Source organism: Geotrypetes seraphini, chromosome 2 (assembly GCF_902459505.1).
Source record: "Geotrypetes seraphini chromosome 2, aGeoSer1.1, whole genome shotgun sequence".
Lineage (NCBI taxonomy): Eukaryota > Metazoa > Chordata > Amphibia > Gymnophiona > Dermophiidae > Geotrypetes > Geotrypetes seraphini.
Window position 1 is genome coordinate 495,016,534 of NC_047085.1, and position 20,281 is coordinate 495,036,814.

General features: G+C 46.2%; 1 protein-coding gene across 3 annotated transcripts in view; it reads left to right on the top strand.

The window, feature by feature from the left end:
* DHX30 (DExH-box helicase 30) overlaps window positions 1–20,281 on the top strand; it is a 195,591-nt gene that overhangs the window by 16,315 nt on the left and 158,995 nt on the right. For all 3 annotated transcript variants that reach the window (XM_033931942.1, XM_033931944.1, XM_033931945.1), the window contains exon 3: window positions 4,523–4,633. In XM_033931942.1, the coding sequence (XP_033787833.1) occupies window positions 4,523–4,633 (111 nt within the window). The remainder of the gene's footprint in view (window positions 1–4,522; window positions 4,634–20,281) is intronic.

Genomic DNA, 20,281 nt, shown 5'->3' on the forward strand with positions numbered 1-20,281 from the left:
CGATGGGCTATGGCCCTTTTCTGCCGTCAATTTCTATGTTTCTATTGCATTTTTGTTAGCTTTAGAAACTCAATAAAGATTTATTAAAAGAAATACATTAACCATTTTTTCTGAGGCCCTCCAAGTACTTACAAATCCAAAATGTGACCCTGCAAAGGGTTTGAGTTTGAGATCACTGCAGTAGATCATGTGCCCTTAGGGGTTCTCGATGATTTCATCAAAACTCAGTGGGATCCTCTGTGTAGAAATCATTTCAGGGTTCTCGACAAAGATTTAGAGGCTCCAGGTGAGCTCAATAATCAGGTTCATACCCTGCAGCATCCTCTAAGAAGTCACAATGGTGCCAGGCCAATAGCTGAACTATGTGGATAGGAGGGAGGTTGTCTGCTTACTTGGAGGCCTGGGCAAGAATTTGTTTGAGGCAATGGGTACTGAACATAATTCAAGAGGGTTACAAGTTGGAATTTTGTCATTCTCTGCTGGATTTATTTGTGGACTCTAGCTGGAAGGCCAGAAAAAGTGATCGGGGTCCAAGCAATGATGAAACAGCTCCTGGATATTCAGGCCTTAGACCCATTCCAACTGGGGAATCGGGCTCGGGCAGATACTGTATATACTTTATCATGCCCAAGAAAGATTCGGATGACTGGAGACCAATTCTTGATCTGAAATCAGTCAGTGCAGCACTGAAAGTGCCCTGGTTCCAGATGGAGACCGTTTGTTTGGTAATTGCCTCTGTGACACTGGTGAAATTTCTGACCTCACTGCATTTGACAGAGGCTTACTTACATATTCCCATATTTCTTGCTCATAGGAAGTTCCTGAGATTCCATGTACTGGAGAGATATTTTCAATTCTCAGCACTCCTGTTTGGTCTGGCAGTGGCACCTCACACCTTTACCAAAGTTATGGTTGTTGCGGCAGTGCACTTACACAAGGCAGGAATCCAGGTACATTCATATTTGGACGATTGGTTGATCAGAGCTCCTTCAAGACCAATTGCAACAGAGTGGTGGCACGTTGTTCAATTTCTGCAAGACCTGGATTGGATCATCAATTTTCGGAAGAGCCACCTGGAACCAACACAATCCCTAGAGTACTTGGGGCTTTGCTTTGGAAAGGCGGAAGGCTGTGTTTTTTCCCAGAGCCATGGCAAACTGAAGCTATAATGCCAGATTTCAGAGATTCTGGCGATGACTGCACCAACTGCTTGGCACTATCTCCAGTTGCTGGGGTCGATGGTAGTGACTATAGAGGTTGTTTTTTTTGGGTGAAAGCTCACCTACACCCTCTTCAGGATGCACTATTAACACGTTGGTTTCCACAGACAGATTTCCTCTAGATACTGCTAGACTGGATGGTGGGGGGCACATCAAGGTTTGCGTTGGTGGCTGCAGGCTTGGATTGGATCCTGATGACAGATGCTAGTCTGTCCTGCTTGGGGAGGGGGGGTCATTTTGCTGGTTATTCGGTTTAGAGCCAATGGTCGCCCTCTCAGAGCATTTCCTGAAAGGGCTTCCATCAATAGATTGGAGCTGCAAGCCAATCATTTAGTGCTGCAGACATTGGAGACCATCTTGGAAGGCAATACAGTGTCTTTTTGGACAGTGCCCATAGCTGTGACATATATCAAAAGGCAGAGAGGCATCAAGAGTTCCCTGTTGAGAATGGAGTTCCAGTTGTTGTTTTGCTGGGCAGAAGTTCACCTACAAGTACTATCAGCAGCACATGTAGTGGGATGGACAATGTGCAGGCAGACTATCTCAGCCAACAGATCCTGGATCTGGGGGTGTGATCTCTATCCCAGAAGGCTTTTGACAACATTTTGCATTGATAGGGACATCCAAAGTTTGATCTGATATCGTTGGCAGCCAACAAAAAAGTATCTCGCTTCTTCAGCCAAGGATTCAAACCCAGAAGAGCCAGCATGGGTGCTCTAGTAGAACCTTGGCCAGAGAAGGGGCTAATGTACGTGATTCCCCTGTGGCTCATGTTAGGCTGGGTCATTCGGAGAATAGCAACTCACCCGGGGTTCGTAATCCTGGTTGCCCCAGTTTGGTCACGTCATCCGTAGTATGTAGATCTGGTCTGTCTGAGTTTCAAATGTCTCAGACTCCTGCTTCATTCAACTCATCTTTCACAGGGATCTAGTTGTCCTGGGGGATCTGGAATGCTTTGGGCTTACGTCATGGCTTTTGCGTGTGTGGCCTTAGCGCACAAGGGCTACTCGGAGGTGATTATGGCTACCCTCCTAAGAAACTGACAACTGTTGCAGCCTATGCTAAGGCTTGGAAGAGTTTTCAGCGCTGGTGTGCTAAACAGAATGTGAAGCCTTTTCAGGCTTTTTTGTCAGTGGTCCTAGCATTTCTTCAGTAGCAGTTGATTCTCTCAAAGTACAGGTGGCAGGCTTCTCTTGCTTTAGGGCTCGAGTGAAGAAAGTTTCTTTGGTTTCACATCCTGATGTAGCCAGATTTTTGAAAGGAGGATGTGACTGCATCCTCCTATGCATGACAGCTGTTCCTGACTGGAATCTTAACATTGTTTTGCATTCAGCAAGACTAAGGGACTGCTTTGGTACGACCCACTGGTTTAAGACTCGTATGCCTTTTGCACAAGAAAGGAAGATTAGGTTCTTACCTCAATAATCCTTCTTTTTAGTAGAAAGGCATATGGGTCTTGAAGGCCCACCCTGTCAGATTTAGATTTAGTTTTCTTACTATCTCAGACGTGTATACCCGATTACTAAAACAATAAAAATATTGGGAATCACACTAGGCACGCACTTGACAATGGTAGAACACACGAACATAGTAGTAAAAAAATGTTTCCTGACACTATGGATAAGGTCCATCAAAAAATATTTCGACCCTCTATCATTTAGACTACTAGTGCAATCACTAGTACTTTCAACACTGGAATACTGCAATATTGTTTATATGGGTATACCCCAAAAATCTGTAAGGAAACTTAGGATTGTTCAAAACACAGCGGTCCGCTTGATATTTGGATTAAAAAAGAGCGACCATGTTAGCCCCTTCTACAGACTGTTCACTGGCTTCCAATGGAGGACCGAATAATTTTCAAGTTCTCTTGTATATGTTTCAAACTGGTTTGGGGACTAGCTCCTACCTACCTGCTACCTCACTTCACTCTATACAGCCTTACAAGACAAACCAGAAATAGCAACCTATTCGCATACCCAAGCATTACCGGCTGCAGATACAAAACCTTCCTGGATAGAACTTTCATGTACCAAGCTAACAAACAACAACACTGGCTGGACAGCTACATAAATGGAGCAAGACTGACATATAATGCCTTTAGAAAAGCCATAAAAACTGCCTTATTCGACAAAATCTCCACCTAATAAAGTAGCTACACCTAACACTACATATATCCTCTCCAGTTTTTAAGTCTGAAATGCCCAACATTAACTTTGCTGCCTTTTAAAGATTCTGTTTAAGATTCTGCTTGCTATATTTCACTGCATTTTGTAAGATTCTATATGATGTATCTCTCTACCTTTCTGTAAGATTCTATATGCTCTTTGTAAGATTCTATATACTGTATCTCGGACCTTTTGTAAGATTCTATGTGCTTTTTTGTAAGTTTTCTAAATACTGTATCCCGGATTTCTACATATTGTAACTCGCTGACTGTCCAGCTCTCTTCGGTGTGAACCGCCTAGAAGTCTCATGACTATGGCGGTATAGAAGAATAAAGTTGTTATTATTATTTCTAGATGCTTGGCCTTCTGTCAAACAGGTCTAAAGAGTGATGGATACCTGGAAGGTCTCTCTAGTGTCCAGAGATATCCTCCTTGAGAGGAGAGGTTTGTAGATAGTGCTTTTCTGGTTATATTGGAAAAATAAAAAAATGTTCTAGTGAATGGGCGACTGCGGAAACCACATAAGTGTTTGTAGCGGTTGCACTCAGGTGAGTGGCTTGTTGGGTTCCACCTTGTTTTTTATGTTCCTGTTGGCACTGGTTTTCTTTAATTGGATTTGATTCATGACAGAGCAGGCTTGGCTTTGTCGGGGAGTTCCCCATACTCCTCTGCTTTCTTTCTCCTGTTGTAGTGGTTGTCAACTGCTTTGGTATGAACTCAGGAGCACAGAGCACAGATAGAGGAGACAGAGCTTACAAAGGTAGATAATGCCTTTTATACTGCTTGCAATTAGAGGTGAATTAACCCATTGGTTCAAGGCTGATAATGCCTTTCTATTAGAAAGAAGTTTATCGAGGTAAGAACCTAATCTTCCCTTGTAAAAGTTGGAGTTTTGGGTTCCTGATCTGTGGAATGAAAGCTTCAAATACCTTGTGAAGGGGTGGGAGTCTTTGTTCAGAGAATTGATGAAAAGGCTGAAAATGTCTGGTCACATCCTGTGGTTGTACAGGATGTAACAGATTTGATTTGAATATAAAGCTTCCTGGAGAGTCCCTGCAACTTGTTAATGCTGGGAAGTATTAGAAATAAACATGTTTATCTCAAGAGTTATTACAATGCCACTTTTCATTTCAGAAAGTCACTTTGCACATAAAATGGCCAAAGCCCATAGAAGTGGAAGGCTATGGGATGAAGAAGATTGATGCAGAGAGGCGTGCTGCAGCAGTAGCCTGCAAACTCTTCAAGGTATGAAAATGAGTTAGTCTCTTCCCCTCCCCTTGTCTTCGTTTGCCTTCAAAAACTGGACAGAAAGCTGTCCAGAGCAAATGCCATGTTTTCTTGCACTAAGATGTTGATTGTAAGCTGTTTTTCTACAGGCACACACATTTGAATAACTGTTGTAACTTCCTTTTCAGGAGTGGAGGGGGGTGGCAGTATCCACCTTAGGGATTCCAGAGGAAGACTGTTGCTATCTTCCATTACCATTTGGGCTTTTATTCACAGCTACTGTGACATTTTTTTATCCTGTTTATATAACCCCGCTCAACTCCCCTAGCCAGTTATGGTAGCAACAGTCCTTGGTCAGGAGCCAGTGCACCAGAACGTCTTCCTAAAACCAATATTCATGGGACCCTAACTCCAGCAAGTGATTCTCCCTTTTCCCACACTCTTATTAACTGAGTTTATTAGAATCCTTGGCTACTGACCTGAGGAGCAGAAGACATGAGCTGGGAATGGTATCAAAGTACACAGATTCTCCACATCCTGTAATAAGATTTCTTCTGTTTTTGTGTTAACATACTACTTCTTTTTACAGATGCTGGACCCCAGGAGAGGGGGAAAGTGGAGCAAGAGAGACTGGACCTGTGGGGACAGTAGGGAAAGATCGAGAACAGATTGGGGGAGGAGAAGGATGGGAAGAAATTATAGACAAATGGATGGAGAGAGAAAAGGAGATGCTGACCCTACTTGAAAGAAGGGAAGAGAGAGAGGAAGAAGAGGGACGCAGAGAGTAGATGCTAAGCAGACAAGAAAGAAAGGCACAGCTATGCTCGATTTTATGTTAGGAGTCACTGCCCAGGAAAAAGATCTAAGTGTCATTGAGGATATGTTGAAACCCTTAGCTCAATGTGCGGCAGCTGCTAAGAAAGCAAATAGAATGTTAGGAATTATCAGGAAAGGAATGGAAAATAAAGATGAAAATGTTATAATGCCCTTGTATCGCTCCATGGTACGGCTGCAACTTGAATAGTGTGTGCAGTTCTGGTCGCCGTATCTCAAAAAAGATATAATGGAGTTAGAAAAGGTACAGAGAAGGGCAATGAAAATGATTAAAGATTTCAGATGAGTTCCCTATGAGGAAAACCTAAAGTGGTTAGGGCTTGGTGAGCAGATGTCTCGGGTGTGATATGATAAGAGGTCTATAAGATACTGAGTGGAGTGGAAAGGGTAAATGTGAACTACTTGTACAGTCTTTCCAAAAATATTAGGACTAAGGGGCATGCAATGAAGCTACTAAGTAGTAGATTTAAAACAGACTGGAGAAAATGGAATGTGGTGAAATCAGTTTTAAAAAGGCTTGGATAATTTCCTAAAAGAGAAGTCCATAAGCCATTATTGAGATGTCTTGGGGAAATCCACTGCTTATTCCTAGGATGAGCAGCATAAAATCTGTTTTACTACTTGTTATCTAGCTAGGTTCTTGGGACCTGGGTTGGCTACTGTTGGACATGGGATACTGGGCTTGATGGACTTTCAGTCTGTCCCAGTATGGCAATTCTTACGTTCTTATGAGAGCTTTATATAACTCTATATGTCACATTTATAAAATGGAAAGGATAATAGCCATACAGCAGGGGAATTTTAGAAAATTTCAGGAGATTTGGGAGCCATTAACAAAATATTGTAATGATTGAATATTATTTTTCCCCTTAAAATTGCACATCCGGGATGGGGGGAGGGGGGAAGGATTTTTTGATTTGAGCATCAAATAAGGTATATAGGAACGGGATTTATGGTAGATTTTCTTGAATGTAATTGATTAGGGGGGAGGGGGATAAATTCTGATATGGAGTTTAACAGAATATTAAGTGTTATATTTGAGTTTAAATTGTTATAAATGCTGTTACACTTATTGTAAGTTTTTTAAGTTTCCAAGTTTATTAGTTTTTAATATCCCGATCATAAAACAAATATCTGACCGGTTAACAATAAAATTTAAAAGAGAGAAAAAATTAGAAAGAAATAATAGTAAGTGCGTAAAAGTAAATGGAGTGAACGTAAATGACATAGACTGACAAACTGGAAAGTGAGGATAAATGGGGAGGAAGGGAAAAGTTACATAATTTAGAAGAAATGAGTTAGGGGGGGAAGGGTAAAACGAGAAGGGTAAGGGTGCGTGGTTGATGAGGATAAGGCTGAGAAAAATATATAAAATAAATAAATAAAGATTTGGGGAAAAAATGAGAGCTTTCTGCTCTTTTTGTGTACTATGACTGTTAAAAAAAGTCACTCCATAAATGATTTTGAAGGTAAATTTTAACTCAATATTTATCAGATCAAATATACAATGGAACTCTGCTCAGAGACATGAAGGCTGATCTCTCCGCCTCACCCACCAATCATCGCAGTGTTCAATGGAAATTCACTCCAAGCTGTATGCTTATAAATTATTCTGTTGCTAGCTATTACAGCTATGCTAAAGCTTCTGTCACAAGTTTTATGGTACAAAGAATGTTAGTACTTAGCTTGAATAGATAACTGGTTCCGATATGCCACGTTTCGGTACTGCATCAGGGAACCGACAAACAAATACAGTTTAAACTGCAGGTGAAGTCTCACTATATATTAAGCACAGTTTTAAGTTGCCATTCAAATCTTGTTGCTTCTTATGGTTCAAACCATATGTTTGTCGGTTCCCTGAGAGTGGTAGAGAGCTGGAACGCTCTTCCAGAGGCTGTTATAGGGGAAAACACCCTCCAAGGATTCAAGACAAAGTTAGACAAGTTTCTGCTGAACAAGAACGTGCGCTTGGTAGGGCTAGTCTCAGTTAGGGTGCTGGTCTTAGACCAGAGGGCCGCCGCGTGAGCAGACTGCTGGGCATGACGGACCACTGGTCTGACTCAGCAGTGGCAATTCTTATGTTCACCACCTAGCTCAGGCGTCTGCAAGAAGACCTTGGAAATTATTTTTCCTATATTCTTCCATCTGTACCTATTCCTTATGGGCGACTTTAGTACTGTTAAAATGTAAAGGTATGCAGCTCTGTACCTTGTCCTGATGTTGCTTTTGGGGAGCTGGTGGGATTTGCTGAACAGCAATGTGTATCTTACTGATATAGTTTCTGAAACCTGAGCATTAAGAACATAAGGATTGCTAAATTGGGATAAATTAAAGGTCCATCAATCCCAGTATCCTGTTTCTAACAGTGGCCAACCCAGGTCACAAGTACCTGGCAAGATCCCAAGGATAAAACAGATTTTATGCTGCTTATCTTAGGAAAAAGCAGTTGATCTCCCCAAGCCATCTTAATAATGGCTTATGGATTTTTCTTTTAGGAAATTAGCCAAACCTTTTTATAAACCCTGCTACATCAATTCCTTTCACCATATTCTCTGGCAACAAATTCCAGAGTTTAATTAAACATTGAGTGAATAAATATTTTCTTCAGTTTGTTTTAAATCTACTTAGTAGCTTCATCGCATGCCTCCAAGTAGTATTCAAGTTTATTAAAATTTGATTAATCACTTTACATAAAATTTTAAGCGATTTACAATAAAAATGGCCAACCGGATGGTCTCGGTACTCAAGGATCTCCCGTACGAGGAACGGCTGGATAAATTGCAGCTGTACTCACTCGAGGAACGCAGAGAGAGGGGTGACATGATCGAGACATTCAAGTATCTCACGGGCCGCATCGGGTGGAAGAAGATATCTTCTTTTTCAGGAGTCCCGCGGCAACAAGGGGGCATCCGTGGAAAATCAGGGGCGGGAAACTGCACGGGGACACCAGGAAATTCTTTTTCACTGAAAGGGTGGTTGATCGCTGGAATAGTCTTCCACTTCAGGTTATTGAGGCCAGCAGCGTGCCTGATTTTAAGGCCAAATGGGATAGACACGTGGGATCTATTCACAGAGAAAGGTAGGGGAGGGTCATTGGGGTGAGCAGACTAGATGGGCCGTGGCTCTTATCTGCCGTCTGTTTCTATGTTTCTATGTTAACCGACAAGAGACATCAATTACGAACAGGAACATAAAGAAAAGAAAGAACTACAATTTGTATAGTAAAGAAACATAAGGGCAACACGAGAGGTGAGGGAAAAGACCTAAAAGTGGAAAGAGCGGATTAATGTTTTAATTTGGCGGAGGTATGTCCAAGTTAGAGTTCACATCTACTCATTCCACTCCACTCAGTATTTTATAGACATTTTATCATATCTTCCCTGGTGGAAAAGCAGTTATCCAGTCTTTTTACAAAGGAATCATAGCAGACTATTATCCCAGGACAAGCAGGCAGCTATTCTTGACTGATGGGTGACGGCACCGACGGAGCCCCGGTACGGACACTTTTAGAGTGATTGCACTCTAAGAACTTGGAAAGTTCTGGTAGGCCGCACCGCGCACGCGCGAGTGCCTTCCCGCCCGACAGAGGCGCGCGGTCCCCAGTTTTCTTGTTTCCGCGGAGCTAAGAAGACGCACGTTTCAACGGCTGTTGAAACCTTTTCTCTTTTCGCCTTCCCGCTCGCGTAAACTCCTTGGGAAATATTGTTTCCCTCTTTTTATTTATTTTCCTTGTAAAAAAAAAAAAAAACAAAACCGAATTGTGGTTTTTCTTCCATTTTTTTCGTTTCGCCCCGGCGGGGCCTGCTGCCACCATCGAGGCCTCGGCCTTCGATTTGGCAGAAGCCGTGTTTACGTTCATGCCCCCCCAACCCGGCTTTAAAAAGTGCCAGCGGTGCGCGAGGCCTATTTCTAACTCTGACCCGCACAACTGGTGCTTGCAGTGCCTCGGACCTGACCATCGGGCGTCCACCTGCACACGCTGTGCCACTCTCCAAAAAAGAACCCTTAAAAACCGTCAGATTCAGCAACGGTTATTATTCGGTACCGACATGTCGGACTCGGCGGCACCGGTCCCTACTTCGACACCGACGCAGTCGGCACCCGTCTCGTCGACGCCGCGCGATACCGCGTCGGCGTCGCACCAGTCAGGTAAGCCGGCTAAGAAGCCTTCCCCGCTGGAGCGTCCTCCGGTCAAAGTAGCAGAGAGCCCAATCCTGCCGACCGCCAGGCGCCCACAGAAGCGCTCCGCTCCGATAGAGGTAAGCCCCTCGACATCGGGTTCCTCTTCGGAGTGTAGAGCGGCACCCAAGGTACCGCAGAAGAGAAAAGCGGTACCGGTGCCTTCTTTAGACGAGCGCATTGCTGCCGTCTTACAAGTGCAATTGGAGAATCAGTTAAAGCAACTCCTTCCTGCACTACTGGTACCGAACCTTCCGGTACCGGTCCGGTCTGAGCCATCGGTGCCGATAGTTTCACAGCCCATGCTCTCGGCTTCCTCTTTGTCGGCACCGACACAGTCTACTTCCATGCCAGTCCTAGCACCGGAGTCGACTGCTCAGCATCAGGCTGTTCAGACGTCGGCACCGGTGCAACTGCAATCTCCCGGTACCGTCTCTATGAGATCAGGAAAATCGGTACGCAAATCCCGACACCTAGATCCCTCCACTCCGGAATCTCGACGCAGTTTTCAAATTCGAGACCTTGATCTGTGGGGTGATTCAGAAGACCCTGTGCTCTCTGAAGGGGAATGTTCATCTGGTGATGAGGATCCTTCTACTTTAGATCCATCCTCTAGACCAGATGTAACTTCATTTTCATCCTTTTTAAAAGAGATGTGTGACTCTCTCTCTATTCCCTTGGAGGCTGAGTCGAAAAAATCCAAAGCTTTTCTTGAAGCACTGGATTTTGACCAACCTCCAAGGGAATATCTCAAGTTACCTCTCCATGATATCTTGAGAGAAACTTTTTACAAGAATTTGGAGACACCCTTGACCATCCCTGGAGCACCTCGCAAATTAGACTCCTTATACAAGGTCATCCCAATTCCTGGGTTTGACAAACCACAGCTCCCACATGAGTCCCTATTGGTTGAATCCACTCTAAAAAAAATCCACGGGAGCTAGTGTGTACGCCTCAGTCCCTCCTGGCAGAGAGGGAAAGGCCATGGACAAATTTGGCAAACGGCTATACCAAAATGCCATGTTAGCCAACAGGTCAGGGAATTATGCATTCCACTTCTCCTTTTATCTTAAACATCTCGTTCAAGATCTAACTACTTTTGAGAAGTACCTTCCTGACCGTAAAAAATCTGCTTTTCGCCACACTACTTCATCACTGTTGCAGCTTAGGAAGTTCATGGTCAGATCGATATATGACACCTTTGAGCTGACCTCTCGGGCCACAGCTATGTCGGTGGCTATGCGTCGACTGGCGTGGCTCAGAGTGTCAGAACTGGATGTCAATCATCAAGATCGACTGGCTAATGCACCGTGCCTGGGGGATGAGCTGTTTGGAGAATCCATGGACTCCACCACTCAAAAGTTGTCGGCACATGAAACTAGGTGGGATACTCTCCTCAAAACCAAAAAGAAAACCCCACCTTCCAGGCCTTTTCGCCAGCAGTCGGCCTACCAACGTAGATTTGTTGCTCGTCCTTTGCCACAAGCCCAGCAACAACCCAGACGTCAGCGTCAACAACAAAGGCCAGCTGCTAGACCAGCACAGCAGCAACAACAGGTGAAGCCTCCCCCTTCACAAAAATCCACTCAACCCTTTTGACTTAGTTCTCCAGGACATAGCCGGTCTCCATCCTGCTGCCCATCTTCCGCAGCCCATAGGAGGACGCCTTACTCTCTTCATAAGCCGTTGGGAATCCATCACCTCGGACCAGTGGGTCCTCAACATCGTCCGCCACGGCTACTCTCTCAACTTTCAGACTCTTCCGGACCAAAGTATTCCAAAAGAGTCTGCTTTGAACTCTCCTCAGTCCTCCCTCCTTCTTCAGGAAGTTCAATCCCTCCTCCTTCTGAACGCCATAGAGGAAGTTCCTCTAGATCAAAAGGGGCAGGGATTCTACTCACGTTATTTCCTAGTCCCCAAAAAAACAGGAGATCTCAGACCCATTCTAGATCTTCGGGACCTCAACAAATGCTTGGTCAAAGAGAAATTCAAAATGTTGTCTCTGGCCACTCTTTACCCCCTTCTCAATCAAGGCGACTGGCTATGCTCCCTCGATCTCAAAGAAGCATACACTCACATACCGATCGATCTAGCCTCCAGGAAGTATCTCCGCTTCATGATCAATCGTTGTCACTACCAGTACAAGGTACTGCCCTTCGGTCTTGCCTCCTCTCCAAGAGTGTTCACCAAATGCCTGATTGTGGTGGCTGCTTTTCTTCGTACCCACCACCTTCAGGTGTTTCCTTATCTGAACGATTGGTTGATCAAGGCCAATTCACCTCAGACAGTTCTCTCGGCCACCAACCAGACCATTCTGTTTCTACGTTTGCTGGGATTCGAGATCAATCTACCCAAATCTCATCTCATCCCCACTCAGAGACTTCAATTCATTGGAGCAGTCTTAGACACAGTCCTCATGAGAGCGTTCCTACCGTCCAACCGTCTTCTCATGCTTCAATTTCTATGTCAACAGGTGCTTCTACAGGCGTCCATCTCTGCCAAGCGCATGATGGTTCTCTTGGGTCACATGGCGTCTACAGTTCATGTCACCCCTTTTGCACGTCTTCACCTACGCACTCCTCAATGGACCCTAGCCAACCAGTGGTCCCAAGCGATAGATCCTTGCTCACGACACATATCTGTAACATCATCTCTTCGTCAGTCTCTACAATGGTGGTTGATATCCTCAAATCTATCCAGAGGTCTTCTGTTCCATCTACCTCCCCATCAACTGGTTATCACCACCGACGCCTCCCCTTATGCCTGGGGAGCTCATTTGAACGAGTTCCAAACTCAGGGACTTTGGACAGCCCAGGAAAAGAGGCATCACATCAATTTCCTGGAACTCAGAGCGATGTTTTATGCCCTCAAGGCCTTTCAACATCTCCTCTTTCCTCAAGTTCTCTTGCTGTGCACAGACAATCAGGTTGCGATGTACTACATCAACAAGCAGGGTGGGACGGGCTCTCGCCTCTTGTGCCAGGAAGCCCAGAAGATCTGGACTTGGGCCATAAATCACCATCTATTCCTGAAAGCTATCTACATTCAGGGAGAACAGAATTGCTTGGCGGACAAGCTCAGCAGAGTTCTCCAGCCTCACGAGTGGACACTCGATCCTCTCACTCTGCAGTCCATCTTCACTCAGTGGGGCACTCCTCAGATAGACCTCTTTGCAGCCCCTCACAATCACCAGCTGCCCCTCTTCTGCTCCAGATTCTACACTCCTCACCGTCTGGCAGCGGATGCATTTCTCCTCGACTGGTCAAATCTATTTCTGTATGCTTTCCCTCCTCTGCCTCTCATGTTGAGAACCTTGTTCAAGCTCAAGAGGGAACGAGCCACCATGATTCTGATTGCTCCGAGGTGGCCCAGGCAACATTGGTTCTCCCTTCTACTTCAACTCAGTTCCAGGGAACCTTTTCTTCTTCCACTGTTTCCTTCTCTGCTTACACAACAGCAGGAGACCCTTCTACATCCCAACCTCCAGTTTCTGCACCTGACAGCTTGGTATCTCTCGGGCTGACTTCTCATGATACACTTTTATCTCAGCCCGTTCGTTCAATTCTGGATGCCTCCAGGAAACCTGCCACTCTGCAATGTTACCATCAGAAGTGGACACGTTTTTCTTCCTGGTGTTTCCTCCATCAACATAATCCCACTTCCCTTGCAGTGGAGACTTTGTTGGATTATCTCCTTTCTTTGTCTGACTCTGGCCTCAAGTCTTCTTCCATCAGAGTCCACTTAAGTGCTATTGCAGCGTTTCATGAGCCAGTCCATGGAAAGCTCCTCTCAGCTCATCCCCTGGTGTCCAGGTTCATGCGGGGTCTTTTCAATGTTAAACCACCTCTTAAAGCCCCTCCTGTTATCTGGGATCTTAATGTGGTTCTTTCCGTCTTAATGAAGCCTCCATTTGAACCTTTGGCTACTACCACTTTCAAGTTTCTCACTTGGAAGGTACTTTTCCTCATCGCCCTTACCTCTGCCAGGAGGGTCAGTGAGCTACATGCACTAGTTGCAGATCCACCTTTTACGGTCTTTCATCATGACAAGGTGGTCCTGCGTACACATCCAAAGTTTCTCCCTAAGGTTGTCTCCGACTTCCATCTCAACCAATCCATTGTTCTGCCTGTCTTCTTTCCAAAACCTCATTCTCATTCTGGAGAACAGGCTCTGCATACTTTGGACTGTAAGAGGGCTCTCGCTTACTATCTTGAGCGTACAAAACCCCACAGATCAGCTCCTCAGCTCTTTCTGTCCTTTGATCCGAATAAATTGGGACGTCCTGTTTCTAAACGTACGCTGTCTAATTGGCTGGCAGCGTGCATTTCATTCTGTTATGCTCAGACCGGACTGACACTGGAAGGTTCTGTCACAGCCCATAAAGTCCGAGCTATGGCAGCGTCTGTAGCTTTCCTCCGGTCCACGCCCATTGAGGAAATCTGCAAGGCCGCCACTTGGTCCTCAGTTCATACTTTTACATCTCATTATTGTCTGGACACATTTTCCAGACGGGATGGACACTTCGGCCAATCTGTTTTGCAAAATTTGTTTTCCTAATGGCCAACCTTCCCTCCATCCCTCTTTTTGTTAGCTTGGAGGTCACCCATCAGTCAAGAATAGCTGCCTGCTTGTCCTGGGATAAAGCACAGTTACTTACCATAACAGGTGTTATCCAGGGACAGCAGGCAGATATTCTTACGTCCCTCCCACCTCCCTGGGTTGGCTTCTTAGCTTCTGAGGACCGCGCGCCTCTGTCGGGCGGGAAGGCACTCGCGCGTGCGCGGTGCGGCCTACCAGAACTTTCCAAGTTCTTAGAGTGCAATCACTCTAAAAGTGTCCGTACCGGGGCTCCGTCGGTGCCGTCACCCATCAGTCAAGAATATCTGCCTGCTGTCCCTGGATAACACCTGTTACGGTAAGTAACTGTGCTATTTGTGCGGGTACTTTTTCCAAGCACCCTTTGTTCCTTGAGGGGTTGGTGGGAAAAGGATAGGGATTCTACACGGTTGTATAGTGTGGAATTTGTGCGGATTTCTACTAATGTGGAGAGTTTGACATGATGGTGACCAGGAAGCTGTGAAGTGTTGGTCCATGGACTTTGGTCCAAGAAGATAAGAGGCTAAAGTAGTGCTGTCAGTGTAACTGGAAAAAAGCATTAGCATGGGCCACATCAGCTCAATGAGAGAAGCTGCAGTGGAAGCCTTAGCCTTGGCCCTGTTGGAAGAGACTGTGCCTATGAAAGCAGAGATAGAGGGCAGCTAGGTAGAAAGATGAAGCAAGCTAGGCAGGAGACGCAGAACTGGGAGCATTATTAAGATGTGGGGAGAGAACATATGAACATAAGAATTGCCGCTGCTGGGTCAGACAAGTGGTCCATTGTGCCCAGCAGTCCGCTCACGCGGAAGCCCTTAGATCAGAGACAGTGTTCAAATGAGTCCAGCCTCATTTGCATACGGTCCAGTTTAGCAAGAACTTGTCCAACTTTGTCTTGAATCCCTGGAGGGTGTTTTCCCCTATAACAGACTCCGGAAGAGCGTTCCAGTTCTCCACCACTCTCTGGGTGAAGAAGAACTTCCTTACGTTTGTACAGAATCTATCCCCTTTCAACTTTAGAGAGTGTCCTCTCGTTCTCCCTACCTTGGAGAGGGTGAACAATCTGTCTTTATCTACCAAGTCTATTCCCTTCATTATCTTGAATGTTTCGATCATGTCCCCTCTGTCTCCTCTTTTCAAGGGAGAAGAGGCCCATTTTCTCTAACCTCTCACTGTATGGCAACTCCTTAACCATTTTGGTTGCTCTTTTCTGGACCCTTTTGAGTAGCACCGTGTCTTCCTTCATGTAAGGCGACCAGTGCTGGACGCAGTACTCCAGGTGAGGACGTACCATGGCCCAGTATAGCGGCATAATAACCCTCTCTGATCCCCTTCTTAATCATTCCTAGCATTCTGTCCATTTTGTTTGTCACCGCTGCAAATTGCGCGGACGGCTTCATTGACTTGTCGACCAGTACTCCCAAGTCTCTTTCTTGGGGGGTCTCCAAGTACTGCACCGGACATCCTGTATTTGTGTATAAGATTTTTGTTACTGACATGCATCACCTTACACTTATCCACGTTAAACCTCATTTGCCATGTCGCAGCCCATTACTCATGAGTGTTTGTCACGTTGCAGGTCTTCGCAATCCTCTCACATCTTCACTACTCTGAATAACTTTCTATAGTCTGCAAATTTAATCACCTCACTTGTCATACCAATTTCCAAGTCATTTATAAATATGTTGAAGAGCACGGGTCCGAGCACCAAACACTGCGGTACTCCACTCTTGACACTTTTCCAGTCCAAATATTGTTCATTTACCCCCACTCTCTGTTTCCTATCCGCCAAGCAGTTTTTTTTTATGGACAAATATATTTTATTGAGCTCAACAGAAAGTCAACACTGCATGTAACAAGAAATAAAGCGAAGCTCAAGTTTATAGCAGAAACCCGACAATACCACAGTTACCTACTATCCCCCAACAACCATCCCCGCTGCCCTCCCATAACCTGGCCCTCCTGTTTGACACAGGTCCCAAACGGGGAAAAATACAGTACAGAGAAACAGACATACAAAAATTAGCAAAACAAGGGATCAATACAGATATCAACAATTAAGCAATCTGCTGCAAGCTAGAGGGGTCATACTAGTACAAAAAGGTTCCCAAGTACACTGAAATGAGCACCCAGTAGGAGAGGAAAAGTCTCGTATATCTCGGCGCTCCCACATCAGCATTGAAATCATCCAGCACCGCCAGAGGGAGTAATCCAGTGCTTCTCCGTTGAGCTATTTAAGCAGAATACAGTGATACCTCGGTTTGCGAGTGTACCGGTATGCGAGTGTTTTGCACAACGAGCAAAACATTTACAAAATCGGCGCCTCAAAAACCGAGCTTGCTTCGATTTATGAGCGCCCCCCCCCCCCCCACGATCCGGCACCTTCCCCCCACGATCCGGCACCCTCCGCTCACGTCGCACCCCTTCCCCGCCACATCTGCACATGCTCAAGGCCTTTGGGTTCCCATTCTCTCTGAGATTCTAGGAAAACCGAGAATCTCGGAGAGAACGGGAACCCAAAGGCCTTGAGCATGCGCAGATGCTCAAGGCCCAGCGCAAAGGAGGCAGATCTTTGGGCACTGGCTCTGGCATGTCCTGTGTGTTGGTGCTGGTGCCAAACGGGGCTAAGAAATGTGATCGGTTGGGTGGGTGGATGCCTGGGGGATGCTGGATCGCGGCAGGGAGGGGGTGCGACATGAGTAGGGGGGTCACCGGATCGCGGGGGGGATGGCGGATCACGTGGTGGGGGGGACCTTCATGAGCTGGGGAGCAATGCCGGTTCTTGGGGGGGGAGCAGCGCCACTGGCCTTGGGAAGGGGGTGGGAACATATCAAGCGAGTTTCCATTATTTCCTATGGGGAAACTCGCTTTGATATACAAGTACATTTCAAGGCAATAAGAACTGTCCACCTAAGGAAATGGGCTGCTCCCTGCTTTTTTGAAGAATAATGGGGGACAGCTCCAAAGAGAGACAAGGGAGAACGTTGAACAGTAATTGTCCAAATACTCTCCACAAATAGAAATATGGCATCCCAAAAAGAGCATATTTGGGGACATGTCCAAAACATGTGGTCCAAGCCCGCCTCAGAGACCTGGCATCGAAGGCAGGCAGCGGACTCACGAAACCCAGAGAAGTAAACCCGCCGAGGAGAGACATATAAACGACAAACTAATTTATAATGTTGTTCCCAAAAAGTAGTATATTTTCGGAACGTGGGTAGTCTGTAAATTGCTTGCAAAATCAAATCCTCAGGCAAGTCCACAGCAAGGTCCCAAACCCAGACATCCCGTAACTTAGAATGATCAAACAAGAGGGACTCATCCTTCAAATTTCGATGATGGAATTTAAGTGGAATAGGAAGTTGAGAACCAATAGTAAGGGCTGTGGATAACAACTCCTGGCAAGAAGCCGTTAAAGAGCCAGTAGGCAGGGAGGTAAAATGGTGTTGAATTTGTATATAGGCAAAGTAATCAGTAGGTGGGAGGTCAAATTCTTTCCGCACCTGAGCAAAGGATCGAATCTTTCCATCATCATCCACTAAGTGAAACACATAATGAATGCCCCTTGCTTCCCAGTGAGCAAAACTAGCCCCATCTATTCCAGGAGGAAAAGAACCATTAAAGCGAATAGGCAGAAAAGGAGTGACAGAAGGACTAACAGAATGAAATTTACAGAGCCAATGCCAAACTTTCCGGGAGGGGACGATGCAACACCCTGCGGGAAAGAGGTTCGGGTGAGGTAGAGGGAATAGCATGGAGATAGGCACTAAAATGAGTAGTCTGGAAACAAGAGAGCTCCAAAGGGATGTTAATAAAAGCAGAAGAATCTCTAAAAAGATCATTGATATGGCGCATACCACAGCCAATAGTCAAAAAGCGAAGATTCAACAATCCGAGACCCCCTTTATACCATGGAGCTGCCGCCCTTTTCTATGGCAATCTTGCCCTCTTACCAGCCCAAAGAAACCTCTGAACCAAGCGCTGAACATAAGAACATAAGCAATGCCTCTCCTGGGTCAGACCTGAGGTCCATCATGCCCAGAAGTCCACTCACGCGGCGGCACAACAGGTCCAGGACCTGTGCAGTAATCCTCTATTTATACCCTTCTATCCCCTTTTCCAGCAGGAAATTGTCCAATCCTTTCTTAAACCCCAGTACTGTACTCTGCCCTATTACGCCCTCTGGAAGCGCATTCCAGTAGTCCACCACTCGTTGGGTAAAGAAGAACTTCCTAGCATTCGTTTTGAATCTGTCCCCTTTCAACTTTTCCGAGTGCCCTCTTGTTCTTTTATTTTTAGAAAGTTTGAAGAATCTGTCCCTCTCTACTCTCTCTATGCCCTTCATGATCTTATATAGTCTGCACTATACCTTCATCTCTGGAAGTCAAATAAAGGGGAAGTACCTGAAAAACATATAACCAACATGGGACAATAATTTTTCCCATAATAAGATACTTGATAAAGGGGGGTGGGTGGGTAGGTTTATTCTCTTTATCACAAAATATAAATAAATTATCATAATATTTGTTATATTGTATGCAACTATCAAAATAAGGGGAGGGAAGGGATTACAATTGAATAATAGTTGATATAATTATTAAATATTATATGATGTCTAAAATTATAGTAAGGACTATATAATGTTATCCCAGGACAAGCAGGCAGGTATTCTCACTAGTGGGTGATGTCATCCGACAGAGCCCCGATACGGACGTCTCACAAGCATGTCTTGCTTGAAGAAACTCAGAAGTTTTGAGATGCCCGCACCGCGCATGCGCCAGTGCCTTCCCACCCGATGGTCCGGGCGTGTCTCCTCAGTTCTTTTTCTTCCGCGGAGCTGAGAAGTTCAACTTCAAGTCTGCGCCCATTGAATCTGTTTTTTGCCTTCTCTATTGCCGCGGATTGGGTTCTTTTGGCTCTCCCGTGCGTTTGTTTCTTTCTTTGATTTCTTTTTTAAAAAAAAAAATGTTTTCTTCCGACACCGGGTCGGCCGCGTGGCTGGGGCCCCGCGCCTTCAACCTTGCGGCGGTACTTTTCCGGCCTATGTCCCGGCCGATCACCGGTTTTAAAAAGTGTAGCAAGTGCCAGCGCGCGATTTCGCTCACGGACCCACATCGACGCTGCCTCCAGTGTCTGGGCCCGGATCACTTTCCGAAATCGTGCCGGCCTTGCTCTACTTTGACGGCGCGAGCGTTTAAGCGCCGCTGCCTGCTGTGGGAGTCCATGTTCAAGATGGAAGCTTCGTCGGATCCTACAGCTTCGACATCGACTGGTGCTTCGACTTCGTCGACGAAGCCCTCTGCCTCCCCGGCTGCTTCGGGCCTTCTGAAACCGGCTTCGTTCACGCCGGTTTCGGCCTTGACCTTGGTGCCGGTGCCTTCCTCTGTCTCCTCGGAACAGGTACTGACCCCTATAGTTCCACCGGTGGTGCTTAAAGTGCCGAAGGCTGGCAAGCAGAAGCACGCTGCACCGAAAGAGCGCGGAGACCGTGCGGAAGGGCCGCTGTTTGGTGCGGATCCCTCCATATCGGCTTCGTTAAAGTCCCTTCTGGAGGCTCAGTTTGTGGAACTCATGCACACAATGGGTCCCCGGCTGATTGCCTCGATCCAGGGTGACCTCCCGGTTCCGGTCCTGAGGGGCGGGCCGCGCCCCCTCCCCCTCCTCCGCGCCGCTCGACCTCATTGCTCGGAGTGGAGGAGCGGCGGGCGGTGTACGGCCCATCGAGGTGGTCCTCGGTTAGTGACATGCCCCCCTTGGAGCCGATTCCATCGAGGAAGACCCCTCCTGGAGAGATACCTCCCTTGGAACCGATGCTCTCGAGAAAAGCCTCCCTTAGTGAACTGCCTCCCTTGGAGCTTATTATTCCGCCCGTCGAGTCCTATCTGCTCCTTGGAGGCTTCTGGGGACCAGTATTCTCACAGGCGGGCTCGATCCCCGTCCAGACATCGAGAAGGGCATCGATCCAGACATTCTTCGAGGCATTCTTCTCGACACTCGACAGTCTCGCCCCAGAAGAAGTTACCCCGAATGGGGTATTCTGCTTCGGCTGGGTCTCCTCCG